This window comes from Protopterus annectens, chromosome 2.part2 (genome assembly GCF_019279795.1).
Source record: "Protopterus annectens isolate FY-2018-M chromosome 2.part2, PAN1.0, whole genome shotgun sequence".
Taxonomy (NCBI): Eukaryota; Metazoa; Chordata; order Ceratodontiformes; family Protopteridae; genus Protopterus; species Protopterus annectens.
In genome coordinates this window covers 984,679,646-984,699,295 of record NC_056730.1, presented here as the reverse complement: position 1 = coordinate 984,699,295, position 19,650 = coordinate 984,679,646, and the positions used below count along the sequence as shown (strand labels likewise).

Here is a 19,650-nt window from a genome sequence, read left to right as displayed (position 1 = left end):
CTCATGAAGTTGCAGAAATTCAATACAGGGTCTGGTCTTTTTTTATAAGAAAATAATTATAACTTATGAAATATAAAATATACTCTCCCATATTTTCCATTAAATAATAAAGTAAAAGAACAGTAAGCCGAGAACCACTCTGCCAAAGGAAGGATCCACAAACGATCTCCACTCAGTAGTAAATTTTTGTTATTGTTAATGTTCATCCTTGTAGAATTAACAGCAAGTTCTCCATTACTAGCACTACCAGCGCGAGTTTCGCCATCTGTAACTGCCCGTGAAAACGTTGTCGCACGTCCGTTGCGTATATTGAGAGCGTCGGAAAGTTGCTGTTGGTTACCCGGGAAACAAGAAGCAGTATCTGATCCCCTTTCTCTCATACTGCCCGTCAATTGAGTTAACAAAGCCATTACTTGGTTAAACTCGCTTCTTGTTACTGGGGAATTGTCCATAACTTCATGGTTGTCTCTTAAAACAGTAGGAGTATCCATAAATTTGTCAGAATCCTGTCCTTTCGGCCATCAAAAACCAAAAACAATAAAGTAAAAGAACAATAAGCCAAGAACCACTCTGCCAAAGGAAGTATCCACAAACGATCTCCACTCAGTAGTGCTGAAAGAACTTTTTTAATAAATTCCACCTCAAACGATTAAAAACAACACAGCAGAGTTAAGCGCTTTCACCTAGTCCAAATACCAGGCTTCTTCAGAACTCTGAACATTGTAATTTCTCCTCCCCAAAACAATTCAGTTGTTTAAAACCACAGTACAATCCTAATTTAAATGAGACCTGGTCTACTGAGTTAAAGAAACATTAAATTCTAAGCAATAAAAAACATCATAACAGCCACAAAATACAAATAAATGCATGATGTGAGAAAAATATGTAGTTCGTACAACAAGAAACAGTCCACATTAATAATGACTACAATTCACATTTCTAGTCATAGTCTGGCAGCTCTTAGTTTTTAATCGTTTGAGGTGGAATTTTATTAAAGAAGTTCTTTCAGCACTACTGAGTGGATTTTCCATTAAATACTATGTTCTAAAAACTTCTTGGTAATTGTTACTACAGGGTTTAAAAAAAAGGAAGATGTTTCTTAAGTATGTTTACAAATAAACCATAAACCACTATTGTTACTATTAGCATATTTGCCAAACGTTTTCAAATCACTGGTGCCTGCCCAGTCTTCAGTAACATAAAAAGATTTTATTTATAAAACATCTCTTATGCTATGATACTGAGAAAATGACAGGCTGGAATATATGAGCTATTCAAACATGGATACGAAGATATCTGTATGACAGGGTGCATACTGGTAGCCATATCTGATTCCTTTATCTGTTTGCAGTCCTCTTTAGAAAATAAAACTGTGTTGCATGACAACACTGATGGAGTTAAATGAACTAGCAAGCAATCAGTCCAGTGCATCTAACCCCAAGCTGTAGTGTATCGAACTACACAATATTTTGACATCCACAGTGACTAAAAATCCTCAGATTATATCTCAGATGCTGCATAAAATAAGAAGCATCCTTCAAGCAAGATATACTGTATTTGATACAACGGTTTATCTGTCCTTCTCAGAAGACTAAAATCAGGTACGTCAGACAACTGTGTGCTTTCAATGGGTTTACTTGCTGTATAATGAAAACAAATGGTGACATAAGCAACAGTGATAAAAAGCAATGTATAAAACACTGTGAAGATTTGGAATTAAAGTTTAAAAAGTAAATAGATCATATCTGGGACATGGGAATTCTTTACAACAACCAACAAAAGTAATATAGAGTATTTCCAAAGCATATGACCAGGTAATAATATTAACTGAAGCTTAAGGGAATAGTGGGGTCTCCTTTTCTGAATACCTCACACAGGAGAAAGGCTTACAGTTAAACTTAACTACATGTATGTTTTCTGTTTTCTGGTAAAACTATAAAAAAGTTCAAAGCCATGAATCCTCTGCACTGAGAACAGCGACAGTGCTTTCAGTTTACAACAGCAGATATACTCATGGGATAAATACCATGACCTAATTTCCTCTGCCTTTCAAGCATTTATAAGTTCAAAGACAGCTGTGCAAGTTATTTGGCATATGCTCTTCTCTAAGTACTATGTTTTCAGTCCACAAGGGCATTGCTGGCCTTTCACAGACAATATCTTCCAACTGGCATAGCAGACAAAGTAGCACAAAAGGGCAGTGATTACTTTTTGATTTCTTTACTGGCACAACAGTTGGGGTTGGGGGTTGGTATAACTGTTAAGGCTTTTACACACTTCACAGTCATAAGGTACAGGATTTGATTCTCACCTTTGAAAGGGAAATTGGTTAGACTTAAAATGGCCTGCAAGGGCAACTAGCCTAGTCCTTAGCTATGAACATGTGAACAGCTCTCTGGTTCAGCAATGCATGTATAAACACTTAAAAACAACAGTCTTGAGGACTATATTTTACTTCATAAATACTTTCAGTCCAAATGATGACAGGCACCATACTTTACCTTACTGTGTGGTTGTCACTCAGCTTCTATGACAAAAACACGTTCCAGCAAAAATTAGTGGAAGTTCAGTACCAAACAGCACATTTTGTAGTGCCAACATTGTTTATTTACTTATTGTATTTATTTAACATTTGTTAACTGGGAAAGTCCGACTTGGAATGAAGCCAATTTTCCGTGGAGGCCAAGGGAGAAACACTCCAGACACATGTCTTTATGCTCCAATATCAGTAAAATAAACTTGTTAACAAATGAGGTGATAGCTGGGATGTCACAGGCTACACAGAATTCACTTTTAATGCACTTAACATAAGTACACATTTATGACATTAAACATGGTTACATGGTTATTATAAGAAGAGAGAAAATGTCTATAATTACTCGATTCCCACTAAAGAAGGATAAACCCAAGGTGTGCTCACAGAGGACGAAGCAGCTGACGCAAAAGGTCTGAAGATCTCAACAAGACTACAGTTTGGTCATTTTTTTTCTTACACATGACCTTGGCATAGTTATTTTTTGAATGTACCCCAAAATTTACTTCAGATATGCCACGAATTGTATATTTCTACTTCACACACTTGTCTTAAAAACTAAATTGGACCTTGGATCAGTCAACCTACACTGATAGAAATACCCCCCCCTACCCACTCAGTATTAGAATTGAATACAATGATCATTAACAGAATTTTTCTTCTGTTTCACTTATGGACTACAATTTTTCACTTTCTACAAATTAATAACCCAGTAAAGTGAAGCAAAGCAGTGGGCCAAACAAATCAGGAGAGATGATGTCATAACGGCCATAGCTTATGTCTACAGAACTGCAATCAACGAGGAGACCTACTTATTACACAACAAAAGCACAGTGCTAGATTTTTTCGCTGCCTGGTTACTTACACTGTGTCTAATGATTCTTTGTTCTGTACATTTTTTAATGTTAAGTGGACATCTGTAAAACTCAGGTAAGACAGACAACCATCCGACTTAAATTACACAAATGCATAGCTGTTTTTTCTTAATCATCTCAGTAAATTATCCTCACTTCAATAATCCCTTAAAGAAGTGACTAGAAGCGTCTTTACTGTTCCCCTAAATAATACCAACATATAATGTAAAATGTCTTCAAATTTCAAAGAAACCACAGTGCACAACTCATTTGTTACAGATGCGCCAACTGTTCCTGCATTCTTTAATAACAATCAACGTGATCTTTGTTTTTAGAAGCCTGCAACCATTCAAGTACTCATCTAACCATATTATGACACTTCAACACATTTTGCTGGGACCGTATGACTGCAGAGTACTCCTGAAATCAGACTTCTGCCTAAAAAGTACAGTTGTGTACACTTACCATAAATGTAGATGTTCGAGTGTATTCACTGTTGCAGTCATCACATTTGGGTAATCTGCTTGCAGGTTGCCCTTAGTCTGATTAAGAGAGTCTTGGGTCCTGCATCATTTGCTGTCCCTTCTTCCATGTCGTCAGGGGTATAAAACATGCAGCCGATGCCATTACATCAGTTTTTCTTGCCCCAGATGTCAGGTGCCCCCCTAATGGGGAGCAAATAAACATAAAAACACAAAGGTATAACTCCTACAAAAAGCAAATACACCAAAAAGGTTTTTAAGCATAGCAAAGGAAAGTAGAAGTATAGCCAGAAGAAGTTAGGGGCTGGAGGGAGGGTAACCTGGACTGCACTTGAACATCTGCATTTATGGTAAGTGTACACAACTGTACTATGTTCTTTGTGTTTCACTGTTGCAGTCATTACATTTGGGTAGATTCCCAAAGCTATGGTTGGGAGGAGGAGTTTATATAGCATTAGGGCCATCTATAAGGCCCTGCAAGACAGCAGTGGCAAAGCCAGCTCTGGATTTAGAAAATAATTGGCAAATGATAATGCTTGGTGAAAGTATGTACAGAACTCCAGGTAGCAGCTTCTAGGATGTCCCTGGTAGGAAGATCTCTGAGAAAGGCTGCAGAAGTAGATGCAGCCCTGGTGGAGTGAGATCTGATCCCCTGGGGGATAGGTTTTCCATGGTGCTTATAGCAGAAATGAATGCAATGGCTAATCCATTTAGAAATGGTTTGTTTTGAAATAGCCTTCCCCTCTGCCCCTGCAGCAAATGCTACCAGCAGTTGTTCAGATTTTCTTCAAGGTTTAGTCCTGTCCAAGTAGAATCTATGTTGTCTGTGCACATCCAAGGAATGTAGAATCCATTCCCCTTTGTTCTGTGGATTGGGAAAAATGGTTGGCAAATGAATGGACTGATTAAGAGCCACATTGGATACCACCTTGGGCATGAAGGATGGATTGGTCCTGAGTGACACCCTGTCCGCATGAAAGATGATGAAAGGCTCCACTGCCATAAGGGCTGTAATTCAGATATCCTTCTAGCTGAAGTGATTGCTAAAAGGAAAGCTGTTTTCCAAGAAAGAAATTTTAAGTCTGCAGTAGCAGCTGGCTCGAAAGGAGGTAGAGTGAGTTTCTCCAATACAAAGTTAAGGTCCCAGGCAGTGACTGGAGCTCTCCTGGGTGGTCTCAAATTTTTGGCCCCTCTGAGGTACTGCTTGAGGAGAGGATGAGAGGAGAAGGGAGGTTCTGTGTTATAATGAGCTGAAATGGCTGAGGCGTGGATTTTAATGGAGGAAAAAGACAGGCCCTTGTGAAGCATCTCAGTTAAGTATTGCAAAATCGGAGTTAAATTGGGCGCTGCTGTGCTTATCCCTTGAGATTGGTTCCAGGCACAGAATCTTTTCCATTTTTCAGCATAAGATTTTCTAGTACTGGGCTTCCTTGCCTCTAAGATGACATCCATCACAGATTTGCTGAGGGATGATAAGGGTGACTTTAAGTAATTAGCCAGGCTGTAAGATTCAATGTTGTTAGCTGAAGGTGAAGAATCTGGTTCTCCTGCTGAGACAGCAGGGAAGGGGTCTGAGGCAGATACCATGGAGATAACTGCAACACACTGCGCAGGAGGGGGTACCAGTGTTGGCACGGCCAGTCTGGAGCAATCAAAATCATCCTTGGTTTGTCCTGTTTGACTTTTAGTAGAACTTTGGAGAGCAGAGGCAGAGCAGAGGCAGTGAGGGGAAGGTGTAGAATGATAGGTTGTTCCAGCTGAAGGACAGAGCATCCACTTTCCAGGCTTGTTTGTGGGGAGTCCTTGCGCAAAACTTGTCCAATTGGTAGTTTTGGGGGGAGGCAAATAGATCTATGTCTGGGCTCTCCCATTCGCTTGTCAACATGTTGAAAATCCTTCGTTCCAGTTTCCACTCGTGTGGGTCCATGAGGTTTCTGATTAGTCCATCTGCCAGAGTATTTAATTTTCCTGGCAGAAATTGAGCTTGTAGGTGCACTTGGTTAGTCTGCAGAGGGGGTAGGAATGTGTACCCCCCTGCTTATGTACCACATAACTGTGGTGTTGTCCGTCTTTATCATTAGTTGTCCTGGAATAATGTAGTCCTTGAAGGCTGTCAGAGCATTCTGTACAGCTAACATTTCTTTTTGATTGATATGTAGGTGCATTTGACTTGGGTTCCATTTGCCCTGAATGCACTTCCCTGCCAGGTGAGCCCCCCATGCATAGTCTAATGCATCTGTTGTTAGGGTTTGGGTGGCAGGGGGTAGTGTTTATGGTAGTCACTTGTTTTGGTGGCAGGCCTCTGCCCACCAGAGGAACTCTAGCCGTAGGAAAGGTATGATAGGAATCATTGTTTCTAGGCTGTGTGAATGTTGACTCCATAGGCTTTTTAGATACCACTGTAGTTTTCTCATATGCAGTCTTGCATATGGAATTAGAAGAATGCAGGAGGCCATGAACCCCAAGGCTTGCAGTATTTGTCTTGCAGATAGCAGGGTTTTTGTGGCCACTTGTTTGAAATAGGTTATCAAATGAATTTGCTTTTTTGGCATGAGGTAAGCCATGTGGGAAGTTGTATTCAAGCTTGCTCCCAGGAATGTAATTTGTTGACAGGGTACCAGCTGTGATTTCTTTTTGTTTATGGTGTACCCCAGGCAAGATAGAACCCTTTTTACAAACACCAGATGATTCAAAAGTATGCCCTGGCTTTCTGCCTGAATTAGACAATCGTCCAGGTATGGATATATTTGAATACTTCTTTGACTGCAAAATGCAATAACCGGAGCCAGGCACTTTTTGAATACCCTAGGCACAGTAGACAAGCCAAAGGGCAGTGCAGAGAACTGATAATGTGTGTAGCCTGCTTTGAAGCGTAGGTATCTTCTGCAAGATTCCCTGATTGGGATGTGCAGGTATGCTTCTTTTAAATCTAGTGTTGCCAGCCAGACATATTTTTCTAGCATAGGAAGTAATTGGTGATGAGTCAGCATCTTGAATTTTGGAATTTCCAGAAAGGTGTTTAGAGCACACAGGTCCAGGATTGGACGCCATGATTTGTCTTTTCTGGGTACCAGGAAAAGTCTGGAGTAGAAACCTTGTCCCTTTTCCTCTTCTGGTACCAGATGAATAGCCCCCATGCTTAAGAGAGAAAGTACTTGTTTTTGAGCATCTGCCCACTGATTTGGGGGCAGGTCCGACCACTCATTTGGTGTTGGCAACATGTGGAAATGAAATCCGTATCCTTGGGACACTATATTTAAAACCCATTTGTACTGGGTTATGAGTTCCCAGTTCTTTGTATGAAGAGCAATCTTTCCCCCCAAAGGGGCAGTCAGAAGATAAGTGCTTGGAAATTTTAAAAGGAAGTCATTGAGACTGTTTACCATAGGGGGGTGTCTTGTTATTCCCAGATTTAGAAGTAGAGGCCCCTCACTGCTTAGTTCTGAGAGTCCCCTGGGACTGAAACCTGGGTTTTTTGCTGTGTCTGGGTTTGGCTTGAGAAGACCTGGAAGGGGCTGGAAAGGACCATTTCTTAGCAGGCCAGTGCCTACTAAATCTAGGAGGTTGCACTTGTAAAAAATCTTTTAACAGTTTGCATAGATTTAGATTTATCTTCCATCTTTTTAAGAACTTCTTCAGCCTTGTTGCCAAACAGGGAGTCTTGATTTAAAGGCGCATCCAACAATTTAGCTTTAACATGATCAGGCAAAGATTGCTCCTTAAGCCAAGCATGCCTTCTAAGCACAGACCCAGTAACAGCAGCCCTGCAAGAGGCCTCTAAAGAATCAAAACCACATTGCAAAGTATGTTTTCCAACTTGTTCAGCAGAATGCATTAAGTCCTGTAAATCTTTATTTTCCACACAGTCAGGAATCAACATCATTTTCTGTTTAAGCAGTCCAATGTTGCTGATATTTTAACATATGAAATTGGCAGTTTAAAGCTCTGATTGCCAAGGTTGCTGAAGTATAAACCTTTTTACCCCATCTATCCAGCGCCCTGGAGTCTCTATCAAAAGGGGTAGGATTTTTAGCAGTAGAAGCCTTAATGCCCTTAGGCCCCTGAGAAATAGTCTCTGGATCTGCAACAAGATTTTTGAAAAGGAACTTGTGGGACTCAGGAACCCTGTAGTATCTGTCAGGTTTACTAGCAGCAGGAGGCAGGGAATCAGGAGCCAAACTGGATTCCGAGAAAACATCATCAACAATGTCTAGTACAGGAGGTATAGCCAAAGGCCTATGCTGAGGTAAAACAAGGAAATCCCTAAGCCTCTTTTTTGAATCAGAATATTCCTGGCTTTCCCAGTGAAAATGCACCCTTAAAGTATGTAAGGTTTCCCCAAAAGAAAAAATCCTCAGGAGGGGAAGCAGAGGGAATAGAATCCTCTGCATCATAATCCTCATAAGTAGGTAAGGACAAATCCAGGTCATCAGAAGAGTCAGAAGAAACAGAATCCTGATCAGAAGAATCATAATCAAGCTCAGCCCTAGGCCTCTTGGGGTGGGGGTTGACTACCCCTGATTAGAGTTATTAGATCTTCAGCCATTTTTATCATTTGTTTTTTAGGCATAGGGGCCTGAGCATGCGGCCTGGGCGTCGGTTTTTTAGACATGGATCGAGATTTAGGCCTTAGTAATGAAGGAGGTGTCGATTTATTATGCAAATCCGTAGGCCTGAATACACCCTCAGAAGCCGGTGCCTGCACAGCGGCTCCGGACCCATCCAAGGTAGAGACATCCGTGGGTTCCATAGCTGAAGTATCTTGCGGCATACCAGACTCCAAATGGGTCTCAGTAGAGGCCTGCGAATCAGAAGTAGTGGGTATCAGGGGCTGCGAAAATGCCTCACTGAGTACCGGCGAACTGGCGACTGGCTTAGGAGAAGTGTCGTCGGCAGTTTTCGACCTCGGTGGCCTGTCTCTGTCTTTATCTTTGCATTTTTTCGGAATCCCGGTAGTCGGATGGCTAACCGGCGACATTTCTGGGCCGAGAACCGAAATATTTAGAGGCAAAAATATACCGACGATGGACAGTGCGCTGATTAAATACAGCACAAAACCGACAGCAAGGTACGTCATGGTCAGGGCCTAGGCAAGGAATACAGTACAAATGAAAATCTTTATGAAGTATTTGCTTTCCACAAGTAATGCAATTATTAACTTTTACTGACATTAGTAAGGAGCAAGAAAAAGTTTCCCCAACGGGGTACTTAGCTTTAAGTTGAAGACTTCAGTTCTGAAACTCGAAAAAGAAAATTTCAGGAGTCGGTCGACTGGCACTTGCGAACTGCTTCTGCTTCAGGCCCCACACTGGAAAAAAGACTGATGTGATGGTGTCAGCTGCATGTTTTATACCCCTGACGACCTGATGTCATGGAAGAAGGGACAGCAACCGACACAGGACCCAAGACTTTGTTAATCAGGCTGACTAAGGGCAACCTGCAAGCAGATTACCCAAATGTAATGACTGCAACAGTGAAACATGAAGAACATCCATAGTTCTTCTAAAACACAAATAAACTTAACATTTTGCATCTGTCATAAAATGTAAAGAAAGCAACATATATACTCACAGATGTAGTAATATTCTCGGCCTGGTCTGAATTCAAATCCTAAAGAAAATGGAGTAAATAGCTGAAATTTTTCTGAGAATTTTAGAGGGCCATTGCGTGAGCGAGGTCTATTGCACTCCCACCGTTTGAAGCCTTTTGCGGTGTGGTCACAGGAACGATAGCCATCATAATTAACCATGTAAAGGACGTAGCATTCTGTCTTCTCTTCGGGTACAGAGTCATCGTAGTGGGGGCAGAATACATCTAGATAGTCATTGATGCACACTTCGATGTGGTAATCCCCTCTCTGAAACCTGTAGTAAAAAAATACAAATTTGTAATTACTTCTGAAGGAGGAAGTCTGAAATTCAAAGAAAAGCAACAGTGTCAGAGAAAATCACAGCTGTATTCATTTAATTATGGATCCCTTTAACAGGTTTGAGAGGGAAACATGCTGCACTTTAGCTGGGTTTATATTACCGCATCGAAAGACATATTCACGGAACACGTCTTAATCGGAAGGGAAATATCAACTTGTCAAAAATCCGAATGGCCGAGTTAGCAAATTTTTTCCCAGGGGAAAAAAATTGCTTGGCCATACAGAAAAAAAATACATTTTCCATCCCTACAATGTGGTGGGCTTCATCCCCCACACTCCCTGATGTGGGGGGTTGTGCAACCCCCATTCCCCTTAACCAAATATACCAACTTCAAGATCGCATTACAGTGGGGAAAAGGGCAAATCCCTGATGATGGCCAAGTGACTTTTTTCCCCCTGGGCAAAAAAATTTGCTGACTCTGCCATTCAGGTTTTTGACAAGTCAATGTTTCCGTGTTGATTAAGACATGTTTGGCGAACATGTCTTTTGACACGATAATATAGACCCCTTTAGCCAATCTATTTTCAGATGTACTTTTGGTGAAAGGTTAAGAAAGTTACAAAGCACAACAAATGAGAGGAAGTGAAACAAAGTAAAGCTGAGAGCAAGACCTGCACAGCTATGACTTACAAATAAACGTTTACAGAAAGCGTACAGAAATCCGTACTGTATAACAATTGTATTTATGTTACAATATAACACAAATTGCGATTAAAACCTGTTCTTAAAGCAAACTTGTTAAAAAAAGTACTCACTCAACCCCTACATGCGTTAAGGAACCCTACATTAATTTTTGAAACTGTAAGAATGAAGACATTAACTATACTGTCAAATGCATGGCAGACAAATTAAGTGATGAAAAGCACATCGTGTTTTCTTTAGAGGGCAGTATTAAAGAAGCAAAATTCATGTTAACATTTAGAGTTGTTTCCTCAACAAAAGAATCCCAGTATGATTTCAGGAGGGAATGCAGAAAACGAACTGTGCACAATTAGAAACAGCTTCACATTTTTACACAAGACTGTTGAGGCCTGAGTTCGTTTATGCTGAACATACTTTAGACATTGCAAAAACAATAAGTCTGAAATGCTGCACTGCGAACTTCTCATTTGTGGCCTGTTCTTACCAACAGCAATTACAAAAATAAAGACTTTCTTGCATAATACACCTACTTATATTTTAACTGAGATCCACTTAAGCCATCTGCCTTTTAGGAAAAGGGGACCTTTTCCCTTATTTAAACATTCTACAAATGTAAGGCTATTAGTATGTACCTAGTCAACAAAATCTGCAGTTAACCCCTAAGTAGATGACTTCCCTTCCTACTCATTCTTAAAATACTATGAAGTGTAGTAGCTGACTCATGGCAATAGATTCTTAGGCTTGGCAACCCTCTCATTAATGAAATACTTTTTCATTTCAGTGTTGAACATGTGTATTCATGTTACTACCTATTACATGCCTACCTTCCCTCCTTCCTTCCCTTTCAGTTCCTCCTTCCCTTGTACTACCCTGCAGGTCCATACCATACTATACCATACCATACTTGTCCCCACTACTCCCTCCTAGCCACATTAATGTATCTTTTCAGGCACGGTGTAGAATATTTGGGTCTATATTACATATCCGAACGCTTAAATGTTTGAATCGCTAAAGATCGACCTTTAGCGATCAAACATTTAAATGTTCGAATATGAATAAAAATTTAAAAAAAAAAAACTAAAGGGTATAAGCAGGGGGGCAAGCCCCCCTGCACCCGCCACCCCCCCCGCTACCAACTCCAATTTACTACACTACAGTGTAGGGAATGGGAAATTTCCCGTTTCCGCACTGTAGTACACTGAAGTGCGATCTCAGAGTTGGCATATTTAAGTAGCGGGGTGTGTGGGGGATGCAGGGGGGTTTGCCCCTTTGCCCTTTCCTTTTTCTTTTTTTTTTTTATTGTTTTGTTACATATTCGAACATTTTGTTCGAATATGAATAAAAATTAAAAAAAAAAAAAAAAAACAAAAGAAAAAAAAAACTAAAGGGTGTAAGCATGGGGGTAAGCTCCCCTGCACCCCTCACACCCCCCGCTACTTAAATATACCAACTCCAAGATGGCACTACAGTGTAGGGAATGGAAAATTTACTGTTTTCGCACTGTAGTGCACTGAAGTGCGATCTCGGAGTTGGTATATTTAAGTAGTAGGGGTGTGGGGGGGCTGTATTATATTTTCTTGTCCCTGGAGTGTACTAATATATATTACTATTAAGGGAGTAAATCCTTTTCCTATTTCTTTCTCCTTTCCAGACGTTTCTGAGCACTATATACCCTTGTCCACTGACTTCCCAGGCATGATTCTCTGTGCAATATATATATTTTTTATGATTCTCACCACTAAGTCCTGTGGCAGCAGGTGTTACGTGTAGGGCTTGGGTACAAATAGTCCTGGGTTCTAGTACAGGGTGTGCAACACCTATTAACCTAAGGCTTTCTGACTGATCTTGTGTGCTCTAGCCAACTATATCCCTAAACACAGAGCACTGACTGTCTTCTTCTCCACTAATACAGCCACTATGGTGTCAGCTGTTATGTTTCCCCAAGAGGTGATCCCTTCCCCCAGAGAATGAAGTCTAATGAAGTGCCTGTGCAGTGCTGTTTCAGCAGTGAAAATTATTAAATGACTCCCAGCAGGAAGCATCATGGAGCCTACAACCAAGAAGGCCAAAGCCTGCTTCTGACAGCATAAATTACCTCATTCAACAACACAGTTTCATTTCAGGAAATGGACCACTGTGCCATCCCTTGCAAGAAACGTGATTTTTATAGCTTAAGAAAGGAAGCACTGCCGCAGTACAGACAGATGATGAGATTGCATTATGACAAAAGGATTTCAAGGCATGAATTATCAGCACTTAGCTTGACAGACCTGATTTGAGAACCAGATGGAATGACGTTTTGTGCTACATATCTGGCAGTTTATAATAAAGGAATTAATTTGCAGACAGTAAAAGGAAAGCGGTCTGTTTGTGATACCTCTTTGAGTTTCTGCTCTTTATCTTCACAGTGCCTGGAACCATACATCATGAAAACAATAAATTGTGTGCATCAGTTAAGCCTTGCGTGTCTGGAGTATTTTAGCACTTTTAAGACAAATATTTGCTGTTCTGTCTTCCCTTCCATCACTTTAAGCCGGCTCCCCCACTGCATTTCTTAACACAGATGACAGAACAAAATGTGGTGGAGTGTTCGCACCACTGTGGTTTGCCTGTAATTTGCTACATTTGTTTACTAGATCAATACTGCAGTGGTGGTGCTGCGGTAGCGTTGACGCCTCATAGCAAGACGTTGTCCCATTCGATTCTCAGCTAGAGTGTCTTTTGTGTAGAGGCATACGTGAATGGGGCGTGCCTTCATTGAAGGTTGTGGATCAGGGCTGGTAACCCGGTACATAAAAATCCACTACCAATCATTAGCGGACCGGAGTTCCGCTGTGGCGACCCCTAACCGGGAAAAGCCGAAAGACACAAACAAACAAAACTGTTTGGCAGTCAGGGAGGGTGTTATAAGTGACTTAAATGCAATATTTTTTGTAAAATTGTAAAGGGACATTCTTAATTGGTTTGAAGATCCCTGACAATACACATAAAACCTGATTGCTTATTCTGGCATGTCATATAACTCTTATGTAGATAGCTTGTACAGCTTCCCTCTACTCACAGTTTTATTCAGCTTTATTGTATGTTTCAGAAAAATAAATAAAAATATATGTACAACAGGACAGACATATTACATTCCAAATAGCAGAGAAACAGCCAGAGGGCTGTACCACAATCAACTACTGAACTTCAAACCTTGTCCTTTTATGTGAGACTGCTGGTCACTAAAGGCCAAAAGAAGAAAAAAACTGAAGTCTTAATGATTTTTTTACAGTACCTATGTTAAGCCATTGACAGTCAGCATCTTTTAATTTGAGGTCACCTGTCTTGGCTTTTAAGGGAAGTTTGTCCATCCTGGTCTAATAGTCTGACATCTAATACCTTCAGCAGCTTTTACATGTTTGTAAAGCAACCTGACATGCGATTTCTCAAACAGAGCACTGTTGCCAAGATTTTCTGTTTCCTGCAGAAATAAATCATGCTGTATGAAGTAATCTTTCTATTTACAGTTTCTTGCAATATAACATATGAATCATGGCAATTCCATACGCAGTTTGCAGTTGACATACAATAAGAGACCAATCCACCAAGTCCAACACAAAGTGCAACACTGGCAATTACAAGCAGATGAAGTGGAGTTCATTTACCCACACGTGGTTGTAGTGCATTCTATCTTGTGCCAACTGACAGATTCAGCAAAATTCATGTAATTAAAAAATAAGTTAATGGTCTTGAGTAAAGTGGGTCAGGGGGGTCTATACCCTCCTCTTATTTAATATAATATCCTGTGAGGGTCCACAACTTCAGCAAAAGTTTGTAAATGTCAGTGAAATGTCCGATTGATCAGTCGTGAATCAGAGAACCATACAAATACCTCCCCACGTACTATACTTGCAAAAAGCCTTCAATGAAAAACAGATACACAGCTATGCTTCCAGTTCCACTTGAATTCTATGATACAACGGTCCACATGCTGATCCTTCTCAAGTCCAAATAAAGACAACATGCAGCTGGTCCAGGCTGCCGATTCTGCACTCCAGCTCCACATCAAGTGCAGCACATCACAATGTGTCCTGCACAGTTGTCCAAGCTGCGAGTAGCACCAACACTCAGTCACAGCATGCATCACAGTGATATTGAATTTGTCATCCTAGCTGCCCACTTAAAGAATCGAGACAGCACTGTTCTTACAAAGCACAATCTCCATACCACAGAAAGCAATAACATGACAAAGGTTCATTCTTCAAAAAGGACAGCAAACAGCAACAACCATAGCCCCAAAGCACTACTTCCAAGCCCACCGATTGCTGGTACACCCAAAACCCCTTCATCCAACCCATGTTGATGCATTCATTAGAGGCTGCTGATGGTCACAGATTTTACAGTTCTTGGTTTAAATATTTTAGAGATGTACTGCTGATGAAGAATTGTAATTTGGAATGGGTCTGCACATTAAGGGGCAGGGGCCTGACAGTGTATGCTAATGGGTGTAGGTAACCTGATGAAAAATACCTGAAAAACATTACTTTCTCAACACTCTTGTTTCATCTACTCATCACCGTGTAATGGGAGTTCAGCCCTTAGGATGAGAGCACCAGCCAGCTTAAATTTAATATCTAAGTATATTAGAAAGTGCAATAAGTAACCTAAATGTTATTTAGAAAACTACCTATCTCCACAATGGGAACCCTTATTTATTAATTTATTTATTGATTTCCAGTTTGATGACTCCGGAGGTCCACTGGGCTCAAGGAGCCCATTTTCAGTGGAGGCCCGGGGAGAAAAGCTCCATAATACACAGTAACAATAAGCAAAAAAGTAATATTACATAGTAAAACTTAGTAGGGTACAATCAAAAAATTGTGGAACATGAATTACATACATACATATTTACTAGAATTGGGACAAGCTGAACAGAGGATTAGTTGCACTGAGGAAGTAGATGAAGTGAGCAAGGTTATAAAATAATTATAATTCATTTGACTGTAGTTATTCATTTGAACGTAGTTATAAACTGATATTTGTAAACACAATTTTGCATTGAGGGGTTGACTATAGGTGGAAAATACATTATTTAAAAAGTATAGATTTGAGACAGACAGTTGAGAACTAGAAAAGGCGGGTTGCATACATCACCATTCAGGATATGACGTGTGGATGTTTTTAGTTAAATAGCATCAAACTTTAAGAGTTGTCAGTAGAGAGAATCACCCCTAGATGGGGGAAAGAGGACAGTTAGTAAGCTATTTACAATATATACATTTTAGATATAGATGTTAAATTATGTTATATTCAGAGTGAGGCTACTATTTAGGTAATCAGTATGGAGTAGATTAAATTGTAGTAGGGATATTAGTGGGCTAAGTGGGTTGAGTACAACTGCATTTCCAATTTTGGGTGAGGTGGGAATGGAGCTGAGTTTTAAAGTGTTCAAAGTTTTCTAAAGTTCTTAGAGTGGGGGGGGGGGGGGGATTCCATTTTTTTGCTAGGGAAAATGATAGAAGAAGTTGACCAGTCGGACGGTTTGGTTTGTATATAGAAAGTAGATTTTGGTGGGCAGATCTTAAGAGTTCTGTGAGGGGTGTATGATGGTAAGATCTTAGTTAGAGGTGGGCATCTAGTGGGTTTAAAAATTAGTTTGTGGGCTGTAGTGAGTTGGAGGTAGTTTAAGGTAGTTGGGAAGTTCTAGACAATTTAGCTGGTGGAGAGATGTACAGTGCTGGGAGGAGTATTTGGATTTAGTGGCAAATTTAGAGATTTTATTGTAGCAGATTTCCAGTTTGGAAGAGATAGAGGAGGATAGGTTAGTTAGAAGAGGAGCACCGTACAAAAGTGATGGTAGTAAGTACTTAGTGGCGAGTATTTGTCTTGTAGAAGGAGACAGAAAGTGGGAGTTTCTGTACAGCACGCCAAGTTTCTGATGCGATTTCTTAATATTTACCTGAATATATCGAATTTTAGGTGTTCATCAATAGTAACCCCAAGAAGTTTAGCAGAAGGAACAACTTCTATGGAGGAGTTGGCATGGCTGATAATTTTGAGTTTTTGTTGAGAGTGAGGGATTTAGAGGGAAAGAAAAGTAGGGTCTTAGATTTGTTGGCATTTAGAGAGAGGTGGTTTTGAAGCATCCAGTTCTCAGTAGTTGAGAAGGTGATTTGAGTTTTTGTTTGGAGCTCTGGTAGGTTAGAAGCGGAGCAGACTAGAGTTGAATCGTCTGTGTATTGTACTATCTTAGTGTTTGGGATGGCTGCATAGAAATCATTAATGAATATATTAAAGTGCATTGGACCAAGTATGGATCCTTGGGGTACACCGGTTGGAGTGGGAAGGAAGGCTGAAGTGCAAGTTTGCCACTTCATTGCCTGATATCTGTCAGCGTCTGAGTGCTTGAAACCCAGGGGTTAGGGTATTTTGAGAGAGATTAAGGTTAGAAAGGTGTTTAAGGAGGTGGGAATGGGAGACAGTGTCAAATGCTTTGGACAGATCAAGAAGGACTGTAGATACAATTTCTCCAGAGTCACGGCCATGGTTTACTATGTCTAGATAATAGAGAAGAGCAGTTATTGTACTGTGGCCAGGATGGAAACCATGTTGTGTAGGGGTGAACAGTTGATTATTGGTAAGGAAAGGCATGAGCTGGAGGTGGATGCATTTTTCGAGAATTATTGAGACTGGGGAGAGATTGGCTATAGGTCGGAAGTTTGAGATTTATTTTTGCCACCTTTGTGGAGGGGTAGGATAAAGGCAGAGAGCCACAGTTTGGGAACATAAGATTCCTGTATGGATCTATTAATGAGAATGATGATAGGGATTGCAATACCATCAGCTGCTAATTTTAGGAATAGTTAGGGGATATTGTCAGGGGCATTGGAGCATGGCTTAAGTTTGGAGAGAAGTTTTTTTATGTATGAGGTGGATATGGGTTTGAGCTGAAATGTAGGAGGATTGCTGGAGATGTAAGGTTTGGTAGAGGTTAGGGAAGAGTGATTTGGGAAGGTCTTGGTGAGTTCTGCTATAGAGTTGGTAAAAAAAGGAGTTGAATAAAGTGGCTATTTCTAGGTCAGTTTTGCTGGTGTCAGGGCAAGGATTTTGTTTGGTCCCTGGGTTTAGAAGAGAGTTGATGGAGTTCCAGAATTGTTTAGGTTTTTTGAATGATTAGACTGGAGTTTGATATAGTAGGATTTTTTATCTTTTATAATCTGTTTTTTGGCTAGGTTGTGGAGTTGCTTACATTTCAGTAGGGTGTCAGGGTGTTTATTGTGGTGGTAAAGTGTCCAGGTCTTGTCTCTTTATTGCATAAGTGTTTAAGTATCCTTAGTTAGCCATGGGGCAGAGTTGGGTTTTATACGTTTTGTTCTTGGTGGGGCTTGGGAGTTCAGGGTATTTAAGAAGGTTGAGTTAAAGAAGTCTATGGTGTGGTCTAGCAGAAGAGTATTTAGGCTGCCCTCGTTTGTGTGTTTGAGGGAGCTGGAAAAAGTTGTGGGGTTAAAGTTTGTGAGGTTTTGAGTCTAGATGTATTGGTGTAGGTGAGGAATGGAGGGGGTTGCTCTATGGATGAAGGCTGGCAAGTTGTCACTCCTGGAGTCTGGTAGGATGCCTGAGTGTGAGATTTTATTTGGGTGAGAGGCTAGCATCCAGTCAAGAGTGGAACCTGGGGTATTGTTTTTATTGGATCTGGTGATGTCATTTGTAAGTTGTGTGAAGTTAAAAAGATTGATAGATATGGAGGGAGTTTTGGAATTAATTTTGTCCTAGTCAATGTTCACATCCCCTAATATGTATGTCTCAAGTGTAATACTGGTTGTGGCCCATAGAAGTATTTCTTCAAGTGTATTGCTGTTGTTTCCAGGGGGGTGTAGAAGGCCATAATACAAATATTTTTATGATCATTCATTTTGAGTATTCCTATGACTAGTTCAGCGTTACTAAACTGAGGAATGTGTTTTGGGTAGGGAGTGATGGAGAGTAGACTAGAGTAAATTAAGGCTACTCCTCCTCCTTTCTTATTTTGGCAGTCATGTCTGAGTGCTTGAAACCCAGGGGGTAGGACATGAGAGTCAGGAATGTGGGGTTTTAGCCATGTCTCAGAGACTGTTACTATATCTGGTAAAGTATGGTTTAGCCAAGCCTGGAAATGGGATATTTTATTTCTCAAACTCTGGGTGTTAATGGTAAGTAGTTTGAGATATTTATGGTTGGTAGCATGGGTTATGTTTGGGGGTGCGTGGTTGGTGCTAGTTTTTGGTCTGGGGTTGGGGTGTATGTCTCCTGTTAAGTAGAGGTTGGCAAAGGAAAACGTGAGCAGGAGCTTGGGTTTGCTCCTTGAGTTTTGTGGGGAAAGCAATATTGCTTTAGGTGTGTTGTGCTTCAATAAGGATGATGTGATCTTTGGTTTGTACTAGTGGAGTGGGTTTGGTTGAATAAGAGAAGAGGATATGGTGTGAAAGTGGGATGTTATAGGGTGTGGATGGGAGTTGGTTGTAGAGGTGGGGGTAGGAAAGAGGGGGGGTTTGAAAGAGGAATAAGAGGTTGCATGGAATAGAGTGATTAGAAGAAGTAAGCAGATAGAGTGGCTGTGAAGGGTTAGTGAAAGTGGAGAGAGAATGGTTAATTAGGGAGGTATGAGTATGTAGTTTGGTGGCAGTGAGTATGTGAGAGAGTAAGAGAACTTCTCAGAACTTTCCACTGTCTGCTATCTAATCAAAATTTAATTCAAATACTATCTGTACCTGGTGTGTAACAACATACAGTATAACACAAGAGTATAACTATTCAATAATTTCCTTCTACTGTGCTTATATTTATCACTGTTGAAGCCCTGCTGTGGATCTAATCACTTTCTTCCTACTTTATATACATCTTATATCAATTACTATTTATACATCTGCTCGTTGCTTGATGGTTTAGGTTATGACTGAAATTGGGCTTTATAACAGCTCACCAAACAGGTTAATAAATGCAAATAAATAAATAAACAGATAGATACATTGATTTGGACTCTATAGCACCTCCATAACACAAAACAAAGTGAAAAATTGCATACATCACAGGGGTACTGTGTGCAAATGTCTATACTTAGAGGCACAGTGGTGCAAATTATAGTGCTGTTGCTTCACACCAGTATGTTTTCTGGTTCGATTCTTGGCTGGGGTGCCTTCTGTATGGAGCCTGCATGTCCTCTGTATGTTTGCATATGTTTCTTTCCACAT

At 40.4% G+C, this 19,650-nt stretch overlaps 1 protein-coding gene across 3 annotated transcripts in view; it reads right to left on the bottom strand.

Annotated features, from left to right (window-relative positions):
• EFNA5 (ephrin A5) overlaps window positions 1-19,650 on the bottom strand; it is a 907,471-nt gene that overhangs the window by 275,888 nt on the left and 611,933 nt on the right. For all 3 annotated transcript variants that reach the window (XM_044064277.1, XM_044064276.1, XM_044064278.1), the window contains one exon: window positions 9,441-9,733. In XM_044064277.1, the coding sequence (XP_043920212.1) occupies window positions 9,441-9,733 (293 nt within the window). The remainder of the gene's footprint in view (window positions 1-9,440; window positions 9,734-19,650) is intronic.